The sequence below is a fragment of the Pelecanus crispus genome, chromosome 9 (assembly GCF_030463565.1).
Source record: "Pelecanus crispus isolate bPelCri1 chromosome 9, bPelCri1.pri, whole genome shotgun sequence".
Classification (NCBI taxonomy): domain Eukaryota; kingdom Metazoa; phylum Chordata; class Aves; order Pelecaniformes; family Pelecanidae; genus Pelecanus; species Pelecanus crispus.
The window spans coordinates 18,972,353-18,989,115 of NC_134651.1; the positions used below are offsets into that span (position 1 = coordinate 18,972,353).

Sequence of the window (16,763 nt, forward strand, 5' to 3'; positions counted from 1 at the left end):
GGTTTCCCTCGTGTTTTCCTCAGTCTGTGGTCTGGTACTGTGTAAGTAACATTTCTGCCTGGTTTGCATTTCAGGTAGATTCACTAAGCATTTCAGCCAAACAGATCATTCACAAGTGGGTATTCTGATAGCTGAAATTCACCCTTCTGTGTCTTTTCTGTTACCTGAGAAATATATATAGGTTATCAATTGCAATTGCATTATTAACACTAACATGAAAATTACTTGTTACCCTATTATGAAATTACTTGTGTTGATACGTTTTTAATATATTGTGATGGGTATTGTATTTTTCACAATCTTTCTAGTGTAGCATAATGACCTTCTGTTCTTTGGAATTCACAGTGAGAAAGATGCTTATCCGAAAGAAAAAGATTTCAGTTACTGATTCAAGACATTGTCTCTGATCTATATTAAACAAAAGAGAGTTGATTTGCCTGAAGGTCTGTGTTCCAAAGCCTCTTTGGTGGAGACTTCAAGAGTAAAGAGTTAAGTGTTAAGCAGGAAAATACTACCTTTCCTCATAGCTTTAAAAGCTTTGCAAAGCTTAATCCTTTCTTGCCTTCCTAAAAGGAAAAATATAAAGTAACTGTAGGTTTTGTATTGCAAAAATCTACTGTTTTGATCTTCCTTGAGATTCAGAGGCAACAAAGGCCGCTATTATTATGGTGTGTGGGGTTTTGTTTTTTTTTTTTTTAAATCTTCCAAGTCAGCCTGTTTTTCACATTGTTCTATGCTGATACTGCAAGTGAACTAATGTTCTACATACTCTTTTGTCTGTGCTCAGAGAGAAGTTTTACCAGAATCTCTCTGAATGAAAGCTCTCACTGTCTTGCAAGGACAAAGTTTCATGGAAGCTTTTTCAGGAAGTTTTGGGAACTCAAAAAATGAATACCTGAGAAAAGTAAACTGTCTAAGAGAGGCATGATGTAGAGTTACAGTTGGACATTTTTTCTGTATTCCTTAGATACTAGGGATATACTTGGCAGTGCTTGCTTGACTGAACCTTCTCAGTCATGTCTGCACCAGTAGACAGCATACAGATATCTTGGGATACAGTTTCATTTCTTAGACAGCTCTTGCTATAAGGAATTAGTCTTTTCCTGATACGCAGATTAAGGGATACAAACACAGATCATTGAGTGAAAAATATTCTTGTCTGTTGGTTTCTTTAGTATAATAAGATTTTATCTTTGTGCTCAGCTGTTGAAAGAGAACTTATCCTACTTCAGGCAACTAAATTGTTCCATTTGCAAGAGAGATACAATGAGCAATCCACATTTCCCCAGTTCAATGATCTTTTGTGTTACAGTGTAGAAAAGATATATATTAGCCAATAGTAGAGGGAGGAGGAAACCGTCTCATTAATCCTACTCAACTAACAGATCCAACAAAGGTTTCTGTGTACAAAATCAACTGTAAGAATAGCAGTACCATACTCTCATATATTACTTTTCCTTAATAGCTCTCAAATTTTTTTCAAAGAAAATCAGCAGTATTATTCACGTTTTACAGATGGAGACACTGAAGCACAGAGCAGTAAAGTGATTTGCCAGGTGCGCAGCCAGGAATTAGAATGCTAAGCACGTGAGTCCTAGTCTAACCTTTTATTTATACTGCAATACTACTGCTCAGATTCAAGCTTTTGGAACTAATGATTAGAGGCTACAATAAACTTGTAATAAACTTGAAGTTCACACAAACCTTAGTTTAGTATGTTACATTGCTAAAAGGTGTTTAATGGATAGTCATAAATACTAGCTTTCCTAAAATCAAAACTCTCATATCCCCTTTAAAGGGTGGAAATACCCTATAGAATATTCTAATGAGTGCAATTATGTCAAGATACTGAAGCTCTGCTCATCTGAATCTATATTGGTGGGTGGGCTCAGGACTTTCGGTTATCCAGTGCTGTCTTTAAAAAGTATCTGGATTCTTAACTACTCCTTCAGGAATCATCCCATCTTGAGTTGTAGAAGTATCTATGGCTGACTTGACAGACTTTGGTTGAAGTTTACCTCCTACCTTACTCTCTGGTGACCTGAGCTCATACACTGCATGTAAAGATTTGACTATGTGGAATTTTTGCTCCATTGAGCTTGTTTCCACAGTGTTTACCTTTATTATTCAGAACAGCTCCATACACTCTGGAATAAGAAATGATCATTATTTGTTCCAGGAAGTAATATTTATTGAATGACTGTCTCATGGTTTAACTAGGGGGTACGCAGCTAAGCCCCACACAGCTGCTTGCTCACTCCCTGACCCAGTGGGATGGGGGAGAGAATTGGAAGGGTAAAAGTGTGAAAACTCATGTGTTGAGATAATGACGGTTTAATAATTAAAAAAAAGGGAGAAAAAGAAAACAACAAAGAAAAAAACAAACAAAACAATGAAAAACAAGTGATGCAAAAAATCCCAGTTGCTCACCACAACTGACCGATGCCCAGCCAGTCTCCAGCAGCCCTGGCCAACTTCCACCCCCACACCCTAGTTTTATTGCTGAGCATGACATCATATGATATGGGATGTCCCTTTGGTCAGTCGAGGTCAGTTGTCCCACTGTGTCCCCCCAAACTTCTTGTGCACCCCCAGCCTACTTGCTGGCAGGGCAGCCTGAGAAGCAGAAAAGGCCTTCATGCTGTGTAAGCACTGTTCAGCAATAACTAAAACATCCCTGTTACCAACACTGTTTTCAGCACAAATCCAAAACATAGCACCATGCAAGCTACTGTGAAGAAAATTAACTCTATCCCAGCCAAAACCAGTACAAACTGATTGTCAGATTTTATGAAGCTGATGTTGATTTTGGTGACCAGCTTGAGACAAGAAGGCATCTGGCTAAATGATTACCCAGATAATCTATCTGAGAAACTGTCATTGTGTAAGATAACCTACTGTGCCTGCTGAAGCATCTACCTCTTGGTGTAATGCTGGCATTGTTAACCCGTGACAGAAAGACAAAGTTTTAATAGTGTTATCTAGAGGACTGCCATGCATCAGAATGCACTGGATCCTCTTGCCAGTGTGTGCTGACTCTACAAAGTGACTGTTGCTCAGATGTGCAAAGAAACACCAAATGTCAGCAATAGAATTCACTGGGTAGATATGCAGCCTTCGTTATGTCACATTTCAGTGCTACAGTAACTGGCAAGCCTTCTTCATTTGACGCTGGTTTTGGATGCGGTCTGTCAGTCTTCCCTTGGTGTTCTTCAGAGAGGTGGTACTCCTACTCTAAACACTTGCTTTTCTCTGCCACTGGTGAGATATGTTGGAAGGAAGCCTTTATTTTCTTTCTATTCTGGTTTTCTTTCAAGCATTGTCCCATATGAAACTCTGGAGGGTAGAAACAAATACACTCATGTGGAGGTTAAGCTATGTGACACTAGATTTTCAGAAGCAGTAGTTTTTCCGTGCTACAGGGCAAGGGAGCTGCTTTTCTTTCTTCTATAATTTTGTTCTGTCTGAATGGGATTTCTGTGCAAGAAATGATCCTGGTTTATTGCTTGGCAGCTTGACTACAAGAAGATAGTAATTGATCCCCCTCTTATGGTTCTATTATATTGCCTTTTATTTTCCTACTTCTCTTTTCCCTTTTTAATTCTTTGCAGACAGATGTTCAAGATCTTATAGTCAGAATCTAACCTCTTTTATTGCTCTTACATGTTATTTTTCCCTTGCATAAGGAAAGCTGACAAACATGTTATATTTCTTAGAAAATAAGAGATACCTTTTGCCACCCTTAGAGGGTTGGAAAAGAAGAAATCTTGCAGGACTTATCCTGATGGAAATGTAGTTATATGTTCAGAAAAGGCAAAACTGCATGTTATGAAACTGGCTTTATTGAATTGAAAGTTAATATGTAAACCCTTGGAAGAAGATTTAAAAGAGTTAGTGTATGCAAGAGCATTCCTCATAATGCATTCATTGTGACAGTTTCTGTCCTACTGAAGAAGTGAAAGGTTATATTTCTTAATGACCATGTCAGTTTTCATGGGAGACCACCCCAGAACATAGTCTTGTTTTTCTCAAAGAACTCATTTTCATACTTTCCATTAACATATTGTCTTTTCAACTATTTTTAAATTTTTAAGCATAAGAGTTTTTTTCTTTTAAGCACTGATCTTTTCTGTAAGATGAGTTTGTATTAATCTCTTTTGTTTAGTTTAAGAATGATGTGTGGAAATGATGTGTGCATTCATGTATTCTGTTTAATTCCAGACTAAGTTGCCCTGCTTTGCTTTGGCTGCAAGGCTGTGCAGGTTTCTTTGTTGGCCCCTTAGGAGGTAAAAACAGGAGAACGGCTTTTTGAGATGGAAAGACAAGAGATTAATCAAAGAGAACCTTCACAGCTAGCACAGGAGGAAAATGTCAATTAAAAATACACACGTGTCTGTGTGTGCACGTGAGTGTGCACACACATGTGCACATACTTAATTGTGTAACCTTTAGGGATATTTTCAAAATGAAGCACTTTTATTGTATGTTGGAGTGGGATTTTGTGAGTTGTGAGGTCACTCAAGTTACAGTGGCAATTTACAGGAAAGACCTAGGAGGCAGCTGGCTCATGGGGTGAGTTTTTGCTCACAGAATCACAGTATAGGTGAGGTTGGAAGGGACCTCTGGAGATTGTCTAGTCCAACCCCATTGCTCAAAGCAGGGTGAGCTAGAGCGGGTTGCTCAGAACTCTGTTCAGTTGAGTCTTAAATACCTCCAAGGATGGAGAGTACACAAGATACCTGGGCAGCCTCTTCCAGTGTTTGGAAGTATCTGTTAGTTTTCAGAAATACTCATTAATATCTTGTTAATAGGGTAGTGAGGAATTGCTAAGGCTAACGTGAATTTGGTCATTCCACTTACAGACCACTTTTAAGTTTGAGGAAAGCGTGGCATGTTTTGCAAGAAGTAAAAGCCTTCTGCAATTCTTTAAACTCAGGGGGTTGAGATACAAAAGAAATGCAAACATATATCACAGTAGCAGAATGGCTGTATTTTGCACTGTTCAGCATTAGTCTGCCTGTATCGATAAAGCCTTGTAGAATTACAAATGTCTGGTCAGCTTTCCCAGAAACATACTACAAAATTTCATACACAACAAATATCTTCAGAGGCCTACTTTAAGTAGTGAGAGGCTGTGTATGTGTATCCTAGCATAAATGTAGACTTAGAGTCTGTATGTTACTTTTCTTAGCCTCATTGAATTAAAGGTTAGTAAACTTAATTTATCAAAGTAATAAAGGCATGTAAAAATAATGCCTTGGGATTTATGTATGTATTTCAGTACTTGTTGAATTACGTGTCTATCTCATTATTCTGGTTGGTGCGTAAGGCAGGAGAGTACCTGTACAATTCACGCTATTTAATTTTTCCTGAAAAGTTGTAATATGGAAGAACAGTCTGTTGCTCTCTTCTTAGGTACCACACCTGATTTCCTTTGCAGTCTTACCTATACCACTGCTATGGCCTGGTAAGGTAATCTTCTAGCCAAGTCACTGCTGTCTTATTAAGGTCCAGGTAGAGATTGTAGGAATAGGTACTCTTCTGGAGATTTCACTCTTGCTTTCTTAAATGATGCTGCTCTTTTACCTGTGTAAAGACTCGGAAAGTTAATACTGTTAAAACATTCGAAGTAGAATTGTAGTTTTTAATATATTATGTTCTCTTTTAAAAAACAAGAATATGGTTTAGATGCAAACATGGAACATGTATGTAAAGAGGAATTCTGTATTTCCTATCAGCAATTTGATATTGAAGCATTTTAAACTCTATGTAATATATTGAAGAGCAGCTCTTCAATATACTCTGTGCTGATGTAGGAGCTTATCTTTGTAAGCAGCTCCTAAACATACTTTAGGCTCTGGCAGGTGCATGAAGATTTTGGTTTCTTTGGTGACTATTTTTAAAGTAGCTGCATCATTTGTGTTGTATCTATAAGTCTGTTCCCCAAGGAGCTTACTTGCTGGCTTAAAGGTACAGTACTTTGGAATGCTTCAGGGGAATTTTGGAAGAGTTTGATGTCACTGCAGTTATATGTCATGTTTTTTGAAGATTGTCTTTAAATGACTTTAGATGGTCTGTTTGTATTTTTTACTTTAGCCATCTCACTTTTTAAATTTGAAAGAGAAATTAGCATAGGAATGCTCTTTATTTTACCTTCTGAAAAGCATTTAAGTGTATTTTACAGTGAGTTCTGTTTTAAATATCTCCTACCAGTTCTGGCAACTTTTTTTTTTTTTTTTTTTTGAGTGAGGCTTACAGATTGTTTTAATCTTCTGCGTGTCCTTTCTTATTGTAATGTATTGGTTTTCTTTGTCCTCATTCTTCAATCTTTCAGTTCTACAAAGAGCTCTGTTAAGCCGGGGAAGAGACATACTTAAAAATCTTTATACAAATTTCCCGCAGCTGTGGAAAAACTGTATAATTTGTTTCCTAATTCAGGTGTCAAAGCTGTCATTTTCATATCCATAGTATTTGTCTGAAATAGGACACTGCCGGAATAATTTTTTGTTCCCTATGAGAGCTGCTGCTGCTTCTTGTGTTTCTTGTCTGATCCAAGTACCCATTTTTTAATATTAAAAAAAAAAAAAAAAAAATCAAATTTCAGCTGTTGTGAAATCCTGGTTTTAGTGTCCTACTGGTTTAGATGATTATTTTATCAGATTCATAGAGCATGAAGTCAGGGACAATTACAAATGGAGTTCCGAGACAGAGAAAGACATCAAACATTACAGATCTCTTAATAGAAGAGTCAAAATCCTGCATTTTGCCTTTTGCTCTTCTGATTACCATTGAAATGTTTCCTACATGTGCTTTTCATGCTAAGTAATCCTTAATTCTGATGTGTTTGCAAACCAAAGTCTTTTTGGCTTGTTTTTTCAATTTTCACAAGGTTATCCTTGTGAACCTCAACTCTTGTTATGCAGCCACTTTGTTCAGCTCTTGGTTCTTTAATTTTCTGTGCTTTTTTTTATTCTAGTTTCAAAGAGATCAATACTCTTTACTTTACAGACTTCTAATATTGAATAGTAAGGTAAATGAAATGCTTAAATTACATTTCACCCCTTGTGTTCCAAGGTAATAGATGCATGAAATTGTAAAACTATATAAATACTTCAAAAGTGAGTGTATTTTTAGATGTAGTATAAGACTGTGTGAGAATAGAGATGCTGATTTCTTTTTCTTTTTCCTTTGCTCCAGTCGGCATATAGCTTCTCAAAGAAAATGAAAGTTTAAATGTTGGCAAATATAAAAGGAAGAGTGTTAGCCAAACTAATTTTGGATTCATCGAGCTTTGAATGTTAGCTTCATAACTTTGACTTACAAGATTGAAAAACTGTAATGGATATGTTATCTTTTTTCAAAATTTATTTGAACAAATACAATAAAATTGCATCTTACTTTATTTTCATAAACTACATGTATTCATATTATATGTGCCAGAGAATTCAACAATGAATTGAGTAATCTAGACATTTTTGGGAAATGTGAATACTGAATATTTGTCTTGCCTGAGTCAAAATCAACTCTGTGTCCTAAAAATTATTACTTACATCATATTCTGGACTTCTGTTGTTCATGTTTTCACAGGAGTTTCATAGTAATGTTTAAAATATGAATTCGAATTTTACTTAAATTTCCAAATTAGGTTCTGGCTTTTTCTTTGATGGATGATTAATTCATGGAAGTGTGTCAGATTGCATTTTCACTTTGCCAGTAAGGTTGACGTAAAATGGTTGCACATGTATTCTAGATGATGGAAAAAATAACATTATAAAATCTGCCTAGAAATTTGAAGATGAAACTGACTGATTTTTTTTTTTTTTTAACAATGTGATGTTTCATAGGCAAGCTGATGAAGATACCTGAGAACTACTTAATTAAAACTACTGATGATAATGTAGGTGATAGGAAGACTCAGTTATGCCACATAAAATATTACTTATTTGAAATGAATTTCCAAAAAATTGGAAATGCTAACGGTGTTCAAACTGCCTTTCTGAAATTACTACTTTACAAGATAGGAATAATTAAGGAGTGATTCTGTGATTCCTCTGTGTTGTATGGCATCCTGTATGGTGTCTTGATCTAGTTAATACCGTAACTGATTTCTATGCCTACTAGGCATCACAGATTTGGCAAATATATCCTTTCACTCTCAAATGTGCTCATAATTTTTTTCCATCTGAAAGCACTATTTGTCCAAGCAACTTTTACTTGGAAAGAATTGTAATGAGGAAGTGGGAGAGTATTTTTTTTTTAAAGTAATCTGTATTTGGGAAAAAGCATATTTCAATATAGTAGAAAGACAATATAAGTATTTGCTATTATAAATCCTCCAAGATCACCTAAATTAATGATGCAATATTTCTTGGATGTGGCAAATGTTAGAGCTTTATTTATTATTTTAAAAGACCAGAAGCCTATTCATCATCTTCTAAACATGATCACTTTTAAAGGAAGATGCCTTTAGAAATTCACACCTATGTGCAGGAAGTTTTCGCTAAAACAAAAACCTAAAAGCATGGTTATGTGAATTTTCAGAACATTTGTTGATAGCATAAATGTTTTGGTGAATGTTTTGGTCCATCCGGATGATTTTTAAAAGATGACTGCTGGACTATTAACGTTATTTTTAAAAAAAAATTCTTTCATGTTTTCTTTGGTCAGATTTTTTCTGGTTTAGTGTTAAATAAAACTATTTTTATTTTCAGATAACCCCAGATGTGGCTTGTGGAAATGCCAGTTCCAATACCTCTGCTGGAGGCCGGCTTATCTCCTTTGAAGTTCCACAGAATACATCAATAAAGTAAGAATATTTGTCATATGTGATGAAGTATAAAAATGCTTTTATTTTAATTTGCCTGGATATTTTAGAGAACGGTTTACAGACAGGCAGGTTTGTCAAATGGCTAAAAGTATATGAAAGAACTTCAGGCATCTAGCAGTGCCACGATAGCTCTTTGCTTGGTATAATTTTTCCTACATATTTAATGTTTTAGAAGATGTAAGCACGTAAACTGTCTCTGGGCTATCAGAATGCATTAGAAATTAGGGCAGATGTGTTGAAGATGTCAGTTTGGAGAAGGTACAACATTTCCATTCTCCTTCATGCAGTGAACACTTTTTTTTCTGCCTTTAATCTCAAGATGCACTTGCTGGTAGAAAGTGTTACCATTGACTATATAAATGCATGTGTATTGTGCATTTGTATTTCTTTTCTGGATTATTGCTTTGGGTGTCATCATCAGCTGTGAAATCTTTGTGTATGTCCTACAAACCACATTTCTCAAAAATTTGAATTTATTCTGTTTTATTCACTTTTCAAACTCATGCTTTTTTGATCAAATACTTGTTTTGTTACTTTTAATTAACAGACCCTGACTTCCTAGAAAGATCTGTCAGCTGGGATGAGGCATTTTCTTATTGGAGATTTTATTTTGAATAAAAATCTGCCAATGTAGTGCTCTGGCTCACAGCTTTACTGCAATTTTAGACTTAGATTTTCCCGAAATAGCCTACTTTTCTCATACTGTCATATCTTTCAGAATCCCAGCTTTCAGTTAAAAAAGGCCATGCTCGCAGGAAAAAACAAACTGATGCAAGCAGACAAGCTGCAGACAGTTTGGAGCAGTAACTGTTAAACGTGGGAGCTGTCCTACTCTTCCCACGGGACTTTGAATCGTGCTCATTCATGAGCGTTAAGCCTAAGTCAGGAAGAGATCTGTGAGTGTGGATGTTCTGGCTCGCTGGAATCTGTAAGCAAACAAGTGTCTTTTCTTGAAATCAGGAATAAGCTGACATTTGTGGATTCTACAGCTGTATTTAAGACCCTTGATGGAGGGACCCTGTTTTAAAGAAGGTTGCAGAGTACACAGTCATTTTTGGTCATCTTTTACACTATATATCTTTAGTAGTGTTTTGTATCTGGGTAGATTAATGCAGGTCAATATCTGTCTTTATTTCATTGTATTCCCCGTGTTAAGCGCTCAAGTAACATCTCTGGTTCAATGGCCATCTATGAAAGGAAAATAATTGCAGTTTAATTTTATTTTGTTTTGAATGTCAGGTGTGACCTAAACTGTGAAACTAGTTGCTATCCTGTTCTAAAAGTCAGATGGTCAGCTTGTTTTGAACTCAAATAAGAAGTGACAAGGGAGAAACTGCTTTGTGTTTTTAGCAGGACTGAAACAATTTCAATACAGGAAATTGTGGAACAGAGCTTCATCTCTGGGTATTTGGAGGCCTGTTTTCATCAGGAGAGAATTATCAGTTTTCAGCAGTTGGATGCAGTTATGTTTGAATTTTTTGGAAGATTGTTCAAACTCATTTGGGGTTCCTTCAGAGGAAATTAATGCAAATATTTGGGAACTTGCCAGAAACATGACAGATTTTTATTTCTTCTTTATGGAGGTGAGTAGGGAAAAAAGTACCCTGAGAGGAAAGAAACGCTAATATAGATATGGTGCTCCCTGGTGGACCTGACAGTATATATGCAGTTGTAGGTATTACTTTATCTAACCTGTCAATATTCAGGAAGGCACCGTGGACTGAGTGACCTTGGGGGCATTACTTGACTCGTTTGATTTACAAGAATAAACTGTTCTGAACCTTCGATCTGGTATGTCAAACAAATGAGGATTTCTACCAGGATCTGCCTCCCTGTATTGAATGAACTTTGAATGTTCTTCAGTAAACAAGAGGGCTGGATGTACTTCAGCTGCAGAAAACGATGGCATTGTAGATGTAGAACTGAGGTACTATTCAAAAAGGCATAAATACAAAGACTGAATAAGGATGCTTTACTATTATGTAATGTTTATGTAAAACTCTTCTTGGGCACTGAGATGGCGTCCTTCAAGTATTAGAAGTTGAGACTCTGTATGATTAAATCTGCAATTACATATCCTATTATGCAAATCTTACTATTGAAGCATTTTTTATTTTTGTGGACATGCTAAAAACCCTCAGGCCTTTTCCTGTTTCCATACTTGCTACATTTAAGTTTTCCTTCTTTGTTGATAAGCTTTTGCTCTGCAGTGATGTACTTCCAAATAACACTGATTTCCGTCAGTGTAAATATTCTTATAATTTCTTTCCTTAGAATAAGGCAAGATGCTACTGCTTCTCTTATCCTGCTATGGAAGGTCACAACCACGGGATTTAAACAGTGTTCACTTATTGATGGTAGAAGTGTCACTCTTCTGCAGGCACTGGGTGGACTTGTTCTTTCTGAAGAAATGCTTGCATTAGGAAGCAACTACTTTATTGGTGAGTAACATGCTGACTTTCTGTTTATCACCTCTAGGTGACAGCTGATATTTTACTCAACACTTAGAGAAACAAAGAGGTGATTCCCTTAATTTAAGTGCTGCTCAAAGGTCCAAATGTGACGTTGGGACCATGTTTTAGACATTGGTTCATCCAAAGCAGACAAGAGGTACAACTGAATTCTTACACAGGTGGCACCATTCAGTTTAAAATCTAGATGGTGATTTTTGCCCGATACCTTTAGGTGATGCAAGGTATTTTATATGTTCTATTTTAATCAACTGTAAAGCTTTTGGTAAATGCTACAGTAAATAACTCTGAGTGTTTGAGGTGTTTCTTTGTCAGATATTGTATCATGGGATACTTTGTAAAGAAGCTTAAGCCCGTACACAGTAAACTTGAAAAAATACATTAAAATACAATACGAAATCTGATCTTCTAACAGGGTTTACTTGTACTACTTTCTTCTCTTCTAGTTTTGTCTCTGTGAATATGAAACCTTAGAAATATAGTATATGTTTCATTGGGCAATTAAATGTTAAGCATCTTTGTGGAAGGGGTGTAATGAAAATAGGCTGATATGTTCTTTTTAAGTGTATGGGAAATAATACTGATTTAATGTCGTATTTATGCATAGACACAATAGACTTAATTAAATTGAGCTTTCTGGGCAGATGGGTTATTATACCAATGACATGAAACCAAAGTCATTGTAATAACAGCATTTATTGTAATCTGCTTGAAAGGCTGTATATCTTATAATGAAGCATAAACTGCCACAAGTTGTTATTCAGCAACTTATCATGCTAATAAATGTAAAATTAAAAGCATTCTGACGCAGAAACATTGGGGCAAATTCTAAGTGTGTAGCTAATACAGGAAAAAAACCCCAAATGCAGAAGTACTGCCATGTCATCTCCTTTTTGTGCTGTTACTTAGCAAAGATATGGCTTGAAGGTTGTTAGTATAATCATTTAATTACTGTCAGTAGTGATATTTAGTGATATTTATGTTCTTCAAATAATTTTCCAGTTCCTTATATTTTCTTTATTATTTACTTCCTTCCAAAATACTTAGTTTTAGCTTTTTTTCTTTTAATCTAGCTTTGCATTTAATTTATCAGTTAAAACTCTCCTCATGTGTCTTCCTCGAGAATAAAGTTCTGTATTTGCCTTGTGGTAGTTAATGTACGTATCCTGTCTTGCTGAAGACAAGATCATTTCTAACTTTTATGCACTCGTGAAAGTACCCAAAGACATAGCTTGCTCTATAAGCTCCCAAATAGAGGGCCTAAGTTGCTCTGTAAAGGCTCCACTTGACTGTACATGCCATACAGCATAGGCTATTAATTTAGATAACTGAATGAATATTGCTTACTCTTTCATAGTTTGTCTTGTCCTACTTGTCTCTCTGTAGCTGTCTTTCTGTCACTGGGATTTTTACTTTGAATTGTTTACTGTGTGCTAGGTAACATGAGGTGAAAATATAACCTTTTCCTTGGTGAATATAAAGCAAGGTTTAGTTCATAAAAATTGTACTAATGATCTTGCTTATTTCATGCAGTACAAGTTTTCTGAGACCTCTTATTTTACTTCCATCTGGTTTTTGATACTTTCTTTGGCCTTTCTTCTTAATTTCCTGATAGTGAAATTCTTTGTAGAATTTTCCAGTTGTTGTAGTGTAATTTGATTTATGTAAAGAACATGAATAATAAATGCGTATGCATGGACAGCAGGGAGACTCCAATAATAGAGTGATACATTCATGAATAGGAGCATCTGAGTGCTTAGTAAAGATGAGTGCAGATATAGTGCATTTGAATTTTTATAAATCCTATTTATTTTAGCAAATGGATGGATTACCTGTAGTGCTATTGATAGAAAATGAATATGAAACATTCCTTCTGCATATATTCTAGTCCTGAAGTGTTGCAACTACATACTATGCTATAATCAAGTAATGAGATTCAACCATTTGCTGGAGACAATTAATTTATATGGCTTTAATTTAGTTATAGCTTTTCCCAGAATATTTTATTTTTATTAAAATGCTTGAGCAGAAAAAGGGTGAAATACTAAAGGAATAGGGAAACTGAAACATGAATTTGTTAGTTCAAAAGCGTTTGTGACCTATCAATATTTACTGTAAGAAAGAGAAGCCTCTGGATTTTTTTCTCAATTGCATGAAAATATTCTGCTTACTTTCCATCATCAGTTCCCATCCAATATAAGTCTTGGGTATATAACTTAAAAAGGAACTCAGTCATTTGGTGTGAAAAAATGCTGAATTTTACCTGAACTCAACTGAAATCCATAATTCAGCTAAGGTCTATATAAAAATAATTAAATCTTTACTTCTGATTTGATCCAGACATATGGAAATGGTCTGTGAATCTAACACACCTCACTTAAATCTTTAGTTTTCAATAAGATCAGATGAATAAAGATTTTCTTATGGACAACTTTCCATATGTTTTTTGATATACATGACAAACTAATTCTAAGGTACAATAAATTTAAATGGATTATTTTATATAAAAAAGCAAAAATGTATCATGTGCTTTTATTGATGATATTTAAGCTAGAACAATCATGAGGCCATAAGGATGCTGTAAGCATAGAATCACAGAGTAAGGTTGTGGACCATGCCAGTCGATATATTTACTTTATATAATTTTCCCCTTTTCCCCCCCACTCTTTTTGTTTATTTAAATGAGCTTTTAAAGGGTTCTTCTCTTAATTGGTGAATTCTGTACAATGAAAATTTTTTACCTTTTAAAAAATTTCTAATTAGAACTGTAAAAGAAAAATGGGGAAGATCTGAGTGGTTTTTTTTTTTCTTGTGTGTCTTTTGATCTATCTCTATTTGAGTCACTTCTTATTGTGTTGCCTCCAAGTATTGTTACTTAGCAAGGTGCTTTACCTCTTGCAAATCTTTCTGAATAAGATGATTATGTGAAAGATAAAACATTTAGGGAAATATAATTTGTTTTCTGCTACCTCGTGGTGACACAAGTTTAAAGTTGTTTAGACAAAATTGAAAAGACTCAAAAGTCAGCAGTAATGTACTGATTTGTTGATCATGTGATTCAGGGCACAATGCCTAGAGGTTGGAAAGAATGCTGTCTCTGAGGTCTAAAAATATACACCTTGAGCATAGTGCTGTTTACTCCAGAGACAGTACCTGCACTGTATGAGAATGAAGGGTTTGAGGGAAGGAGAAGAGTGTAACACACCTAAACAAAAAAGAGCAGTCTGTTTTCTATAATATGATTTATGAAATGGCTGCTGCATCTGCAAAGAGTCTTTTGCAGTGCAGGGAAAGAGTTATGATGCTGTGATTATGTAGTATGATTATGTTGTTAAATTACAGCATTTACCCCATTAAAATAAGCCTCAGTAGATGGTAAAGAGTACTAACGTGAAGACTGGCTTGTACCTTCTCTAACACATTCTTACCATGACTGCTTTACTTAGAGTATTTTTAATGAGTTTGTAAGATTTGATACTGCACTTGTGCTAGTCTTCTAAAATAATTTATTGTGTTTTATTAGAAGGTATACTTATTAGCCCATGGAGGAAAAAAGACCAATATAGTTCAGGGTTTGAAGTGGAAAAAGCCCTTGAAAGTACTGATTCACTCAGTAGGTTAGGTGGGTTAGGTGTAGGATGAGCACACAGCATATCCCAAGGTGCTGACGGCTTTTTCTGCCAAGTTACTACTAGACAAAGGTAATCACTAGATGGTTGATCTGTAGTAAGAGCCAGGTGAACTGTTGATCTCTGCTCACTGTTTGCAACAAAAATGCTTCATTTGATGCCAAGAGAATTTCAAAAGTTTAGTGCCCAAATTCAGGACTTAAGTTTAAAAAAAAAAAAAAGTATTTTATTGAGGGCATTTCTGAATAACAAATGTTTTTAATATCTATACAGAAGAATAGCTATTCTGTGGAGTGCTATGGGAGGATATTGAGATTTGTCAAAGTGATAGTTGGGAGTGAAGGAGGAGGTAATTAATTATATTTTTAAATAAGAGATGGCAATAAAGAGATCAACATTTAAAACATTAATTCATGGAAAGTCTGCCTTTTACTTCAAGTTATAGTTTCACACTATTTGTCCCAATGTTCTTTGAAGTTAACAAGTGATTCTTGTATAAACTATTTATCATATTTATAAAATGTCTCATCAGTATTTGTTTTAATTCAGGATCTTCATATCTTCATGCTATCAATAATGGTACTAGAATATTTGAAAATGAGTAACTGCAAAATTTTACCTTGCTACAGTCACACACCTACTCTTCATTTCAGTATATCTTGAAAAATTGAAATCAGATGAAATACATTTTACAAGTCTGAAAAAATGAGATAAGAGTACCCTGATGCATTGTCAGTTTGTGCATGAGTCTTTCAGACTGAAATTCTCATGAATGTTAATACGTTACAGCTAAGGATCTCTGTAGTGAAAGTGCTGCTTGTTATGTGTTTTGGGGGGAATCTAACATTGTGCACTTCTCTCTTTCAGTGAATATTATACTGGATTTGGGAACATGTACAGGAACATATATATCTTTTTCTATACAAGTTTGTTGCAAGTGCATAAGATATACTAAATTGATTAAATATCTCTCTTGAGAAAATAATGCATTAACATTTTCCTTTAGAAAATAAAAAAGGCCTTGCTGAAGGACTTTGAAGGACATTTTCAGCTTGTATGGCAACTATCTCAAAAATCTATGATTTGTTGCATGCATCTTTTTTATCCAAATGTGCAATCACACTCTGATTGAAAACCGGAACCTTTATTCTGAAAACACAATCTGCTATCGAAATAGTGAAAAAACCAAACCCAACACATAATAAAAGCATTAAAATCTTTTTAATACTCACATTTTAGAAGTTTCACAGTGACTGTGTACCATCTATTTCTTCATGAGTCAGTTAATTTACTCTGGCACTAAGTTAATATACCTGTTCACTACAGCAACAGTTCAGTGCTTCATGACTCAAAAGATACAACTGTGGATGCGAGACTTACAGTCAGTCGTAATTTCGCGGTTTCCAGTCTACTTGGTAAACTAGTATAGATATACCTATACCGCTGTACAGTTAGCAAATTATACTTAACAGTCCAATTCTGCTAGTAATCAAAACCATCGTACTTCTTTTTTTTGTTGGATGAATTTAGAAAATCATAATAAAATTGCATATTGTATGATTATCACTTCAGTTTTGAGTATTTTGTGGCTTTGGGTATAACGTAGAGCATGGAGTTGGCGGTGCTGACTCTGTGTGCACACAACCCATTTCCTTCCTTTATTCCAACCACATAAAAAAATGCAATTATGATATCCTAATAGCCATGATAAAGACCTGAAAATTACTCTATTGACAAAATGTGCTTCTCATCAGCTTCCATGATACAATGTTGGAAAAATTGTTTTTCTGCCTTGGTGTGACCGCTGCTGAAGCTGCAGTGGTGGGAGCTGTTTCA

At 35.2% G+C, this 16,763-nt stretch overlaps 1 protein-coding gene across 1 annotated transcript in view; it reads left to right on the forward strand.

Annotated features, from left to right (window-relative positions):
- Window positions 1-16,763, forward strand: part of DNER (delta/notch like EGF repeat containing) — a 136,592-nt gene that overhangs the window by 57,231 nt on the left and 62,598 nt on the right. The window contains exons 3-4 of the mRNA XM_075716876.1: window positions 8,712-8,806; window positions 11,102-11,268. Of these exons, the coding sequence (XP_075572991.1) occupies window positions 8,712-8,806; window positions 11,102-11,268 (262 nt within the window). The remainder of the gene's footprint in view (window positions 1-8,711; window positions 8,807-11,101; window positions 11,269-16,763) is intronic.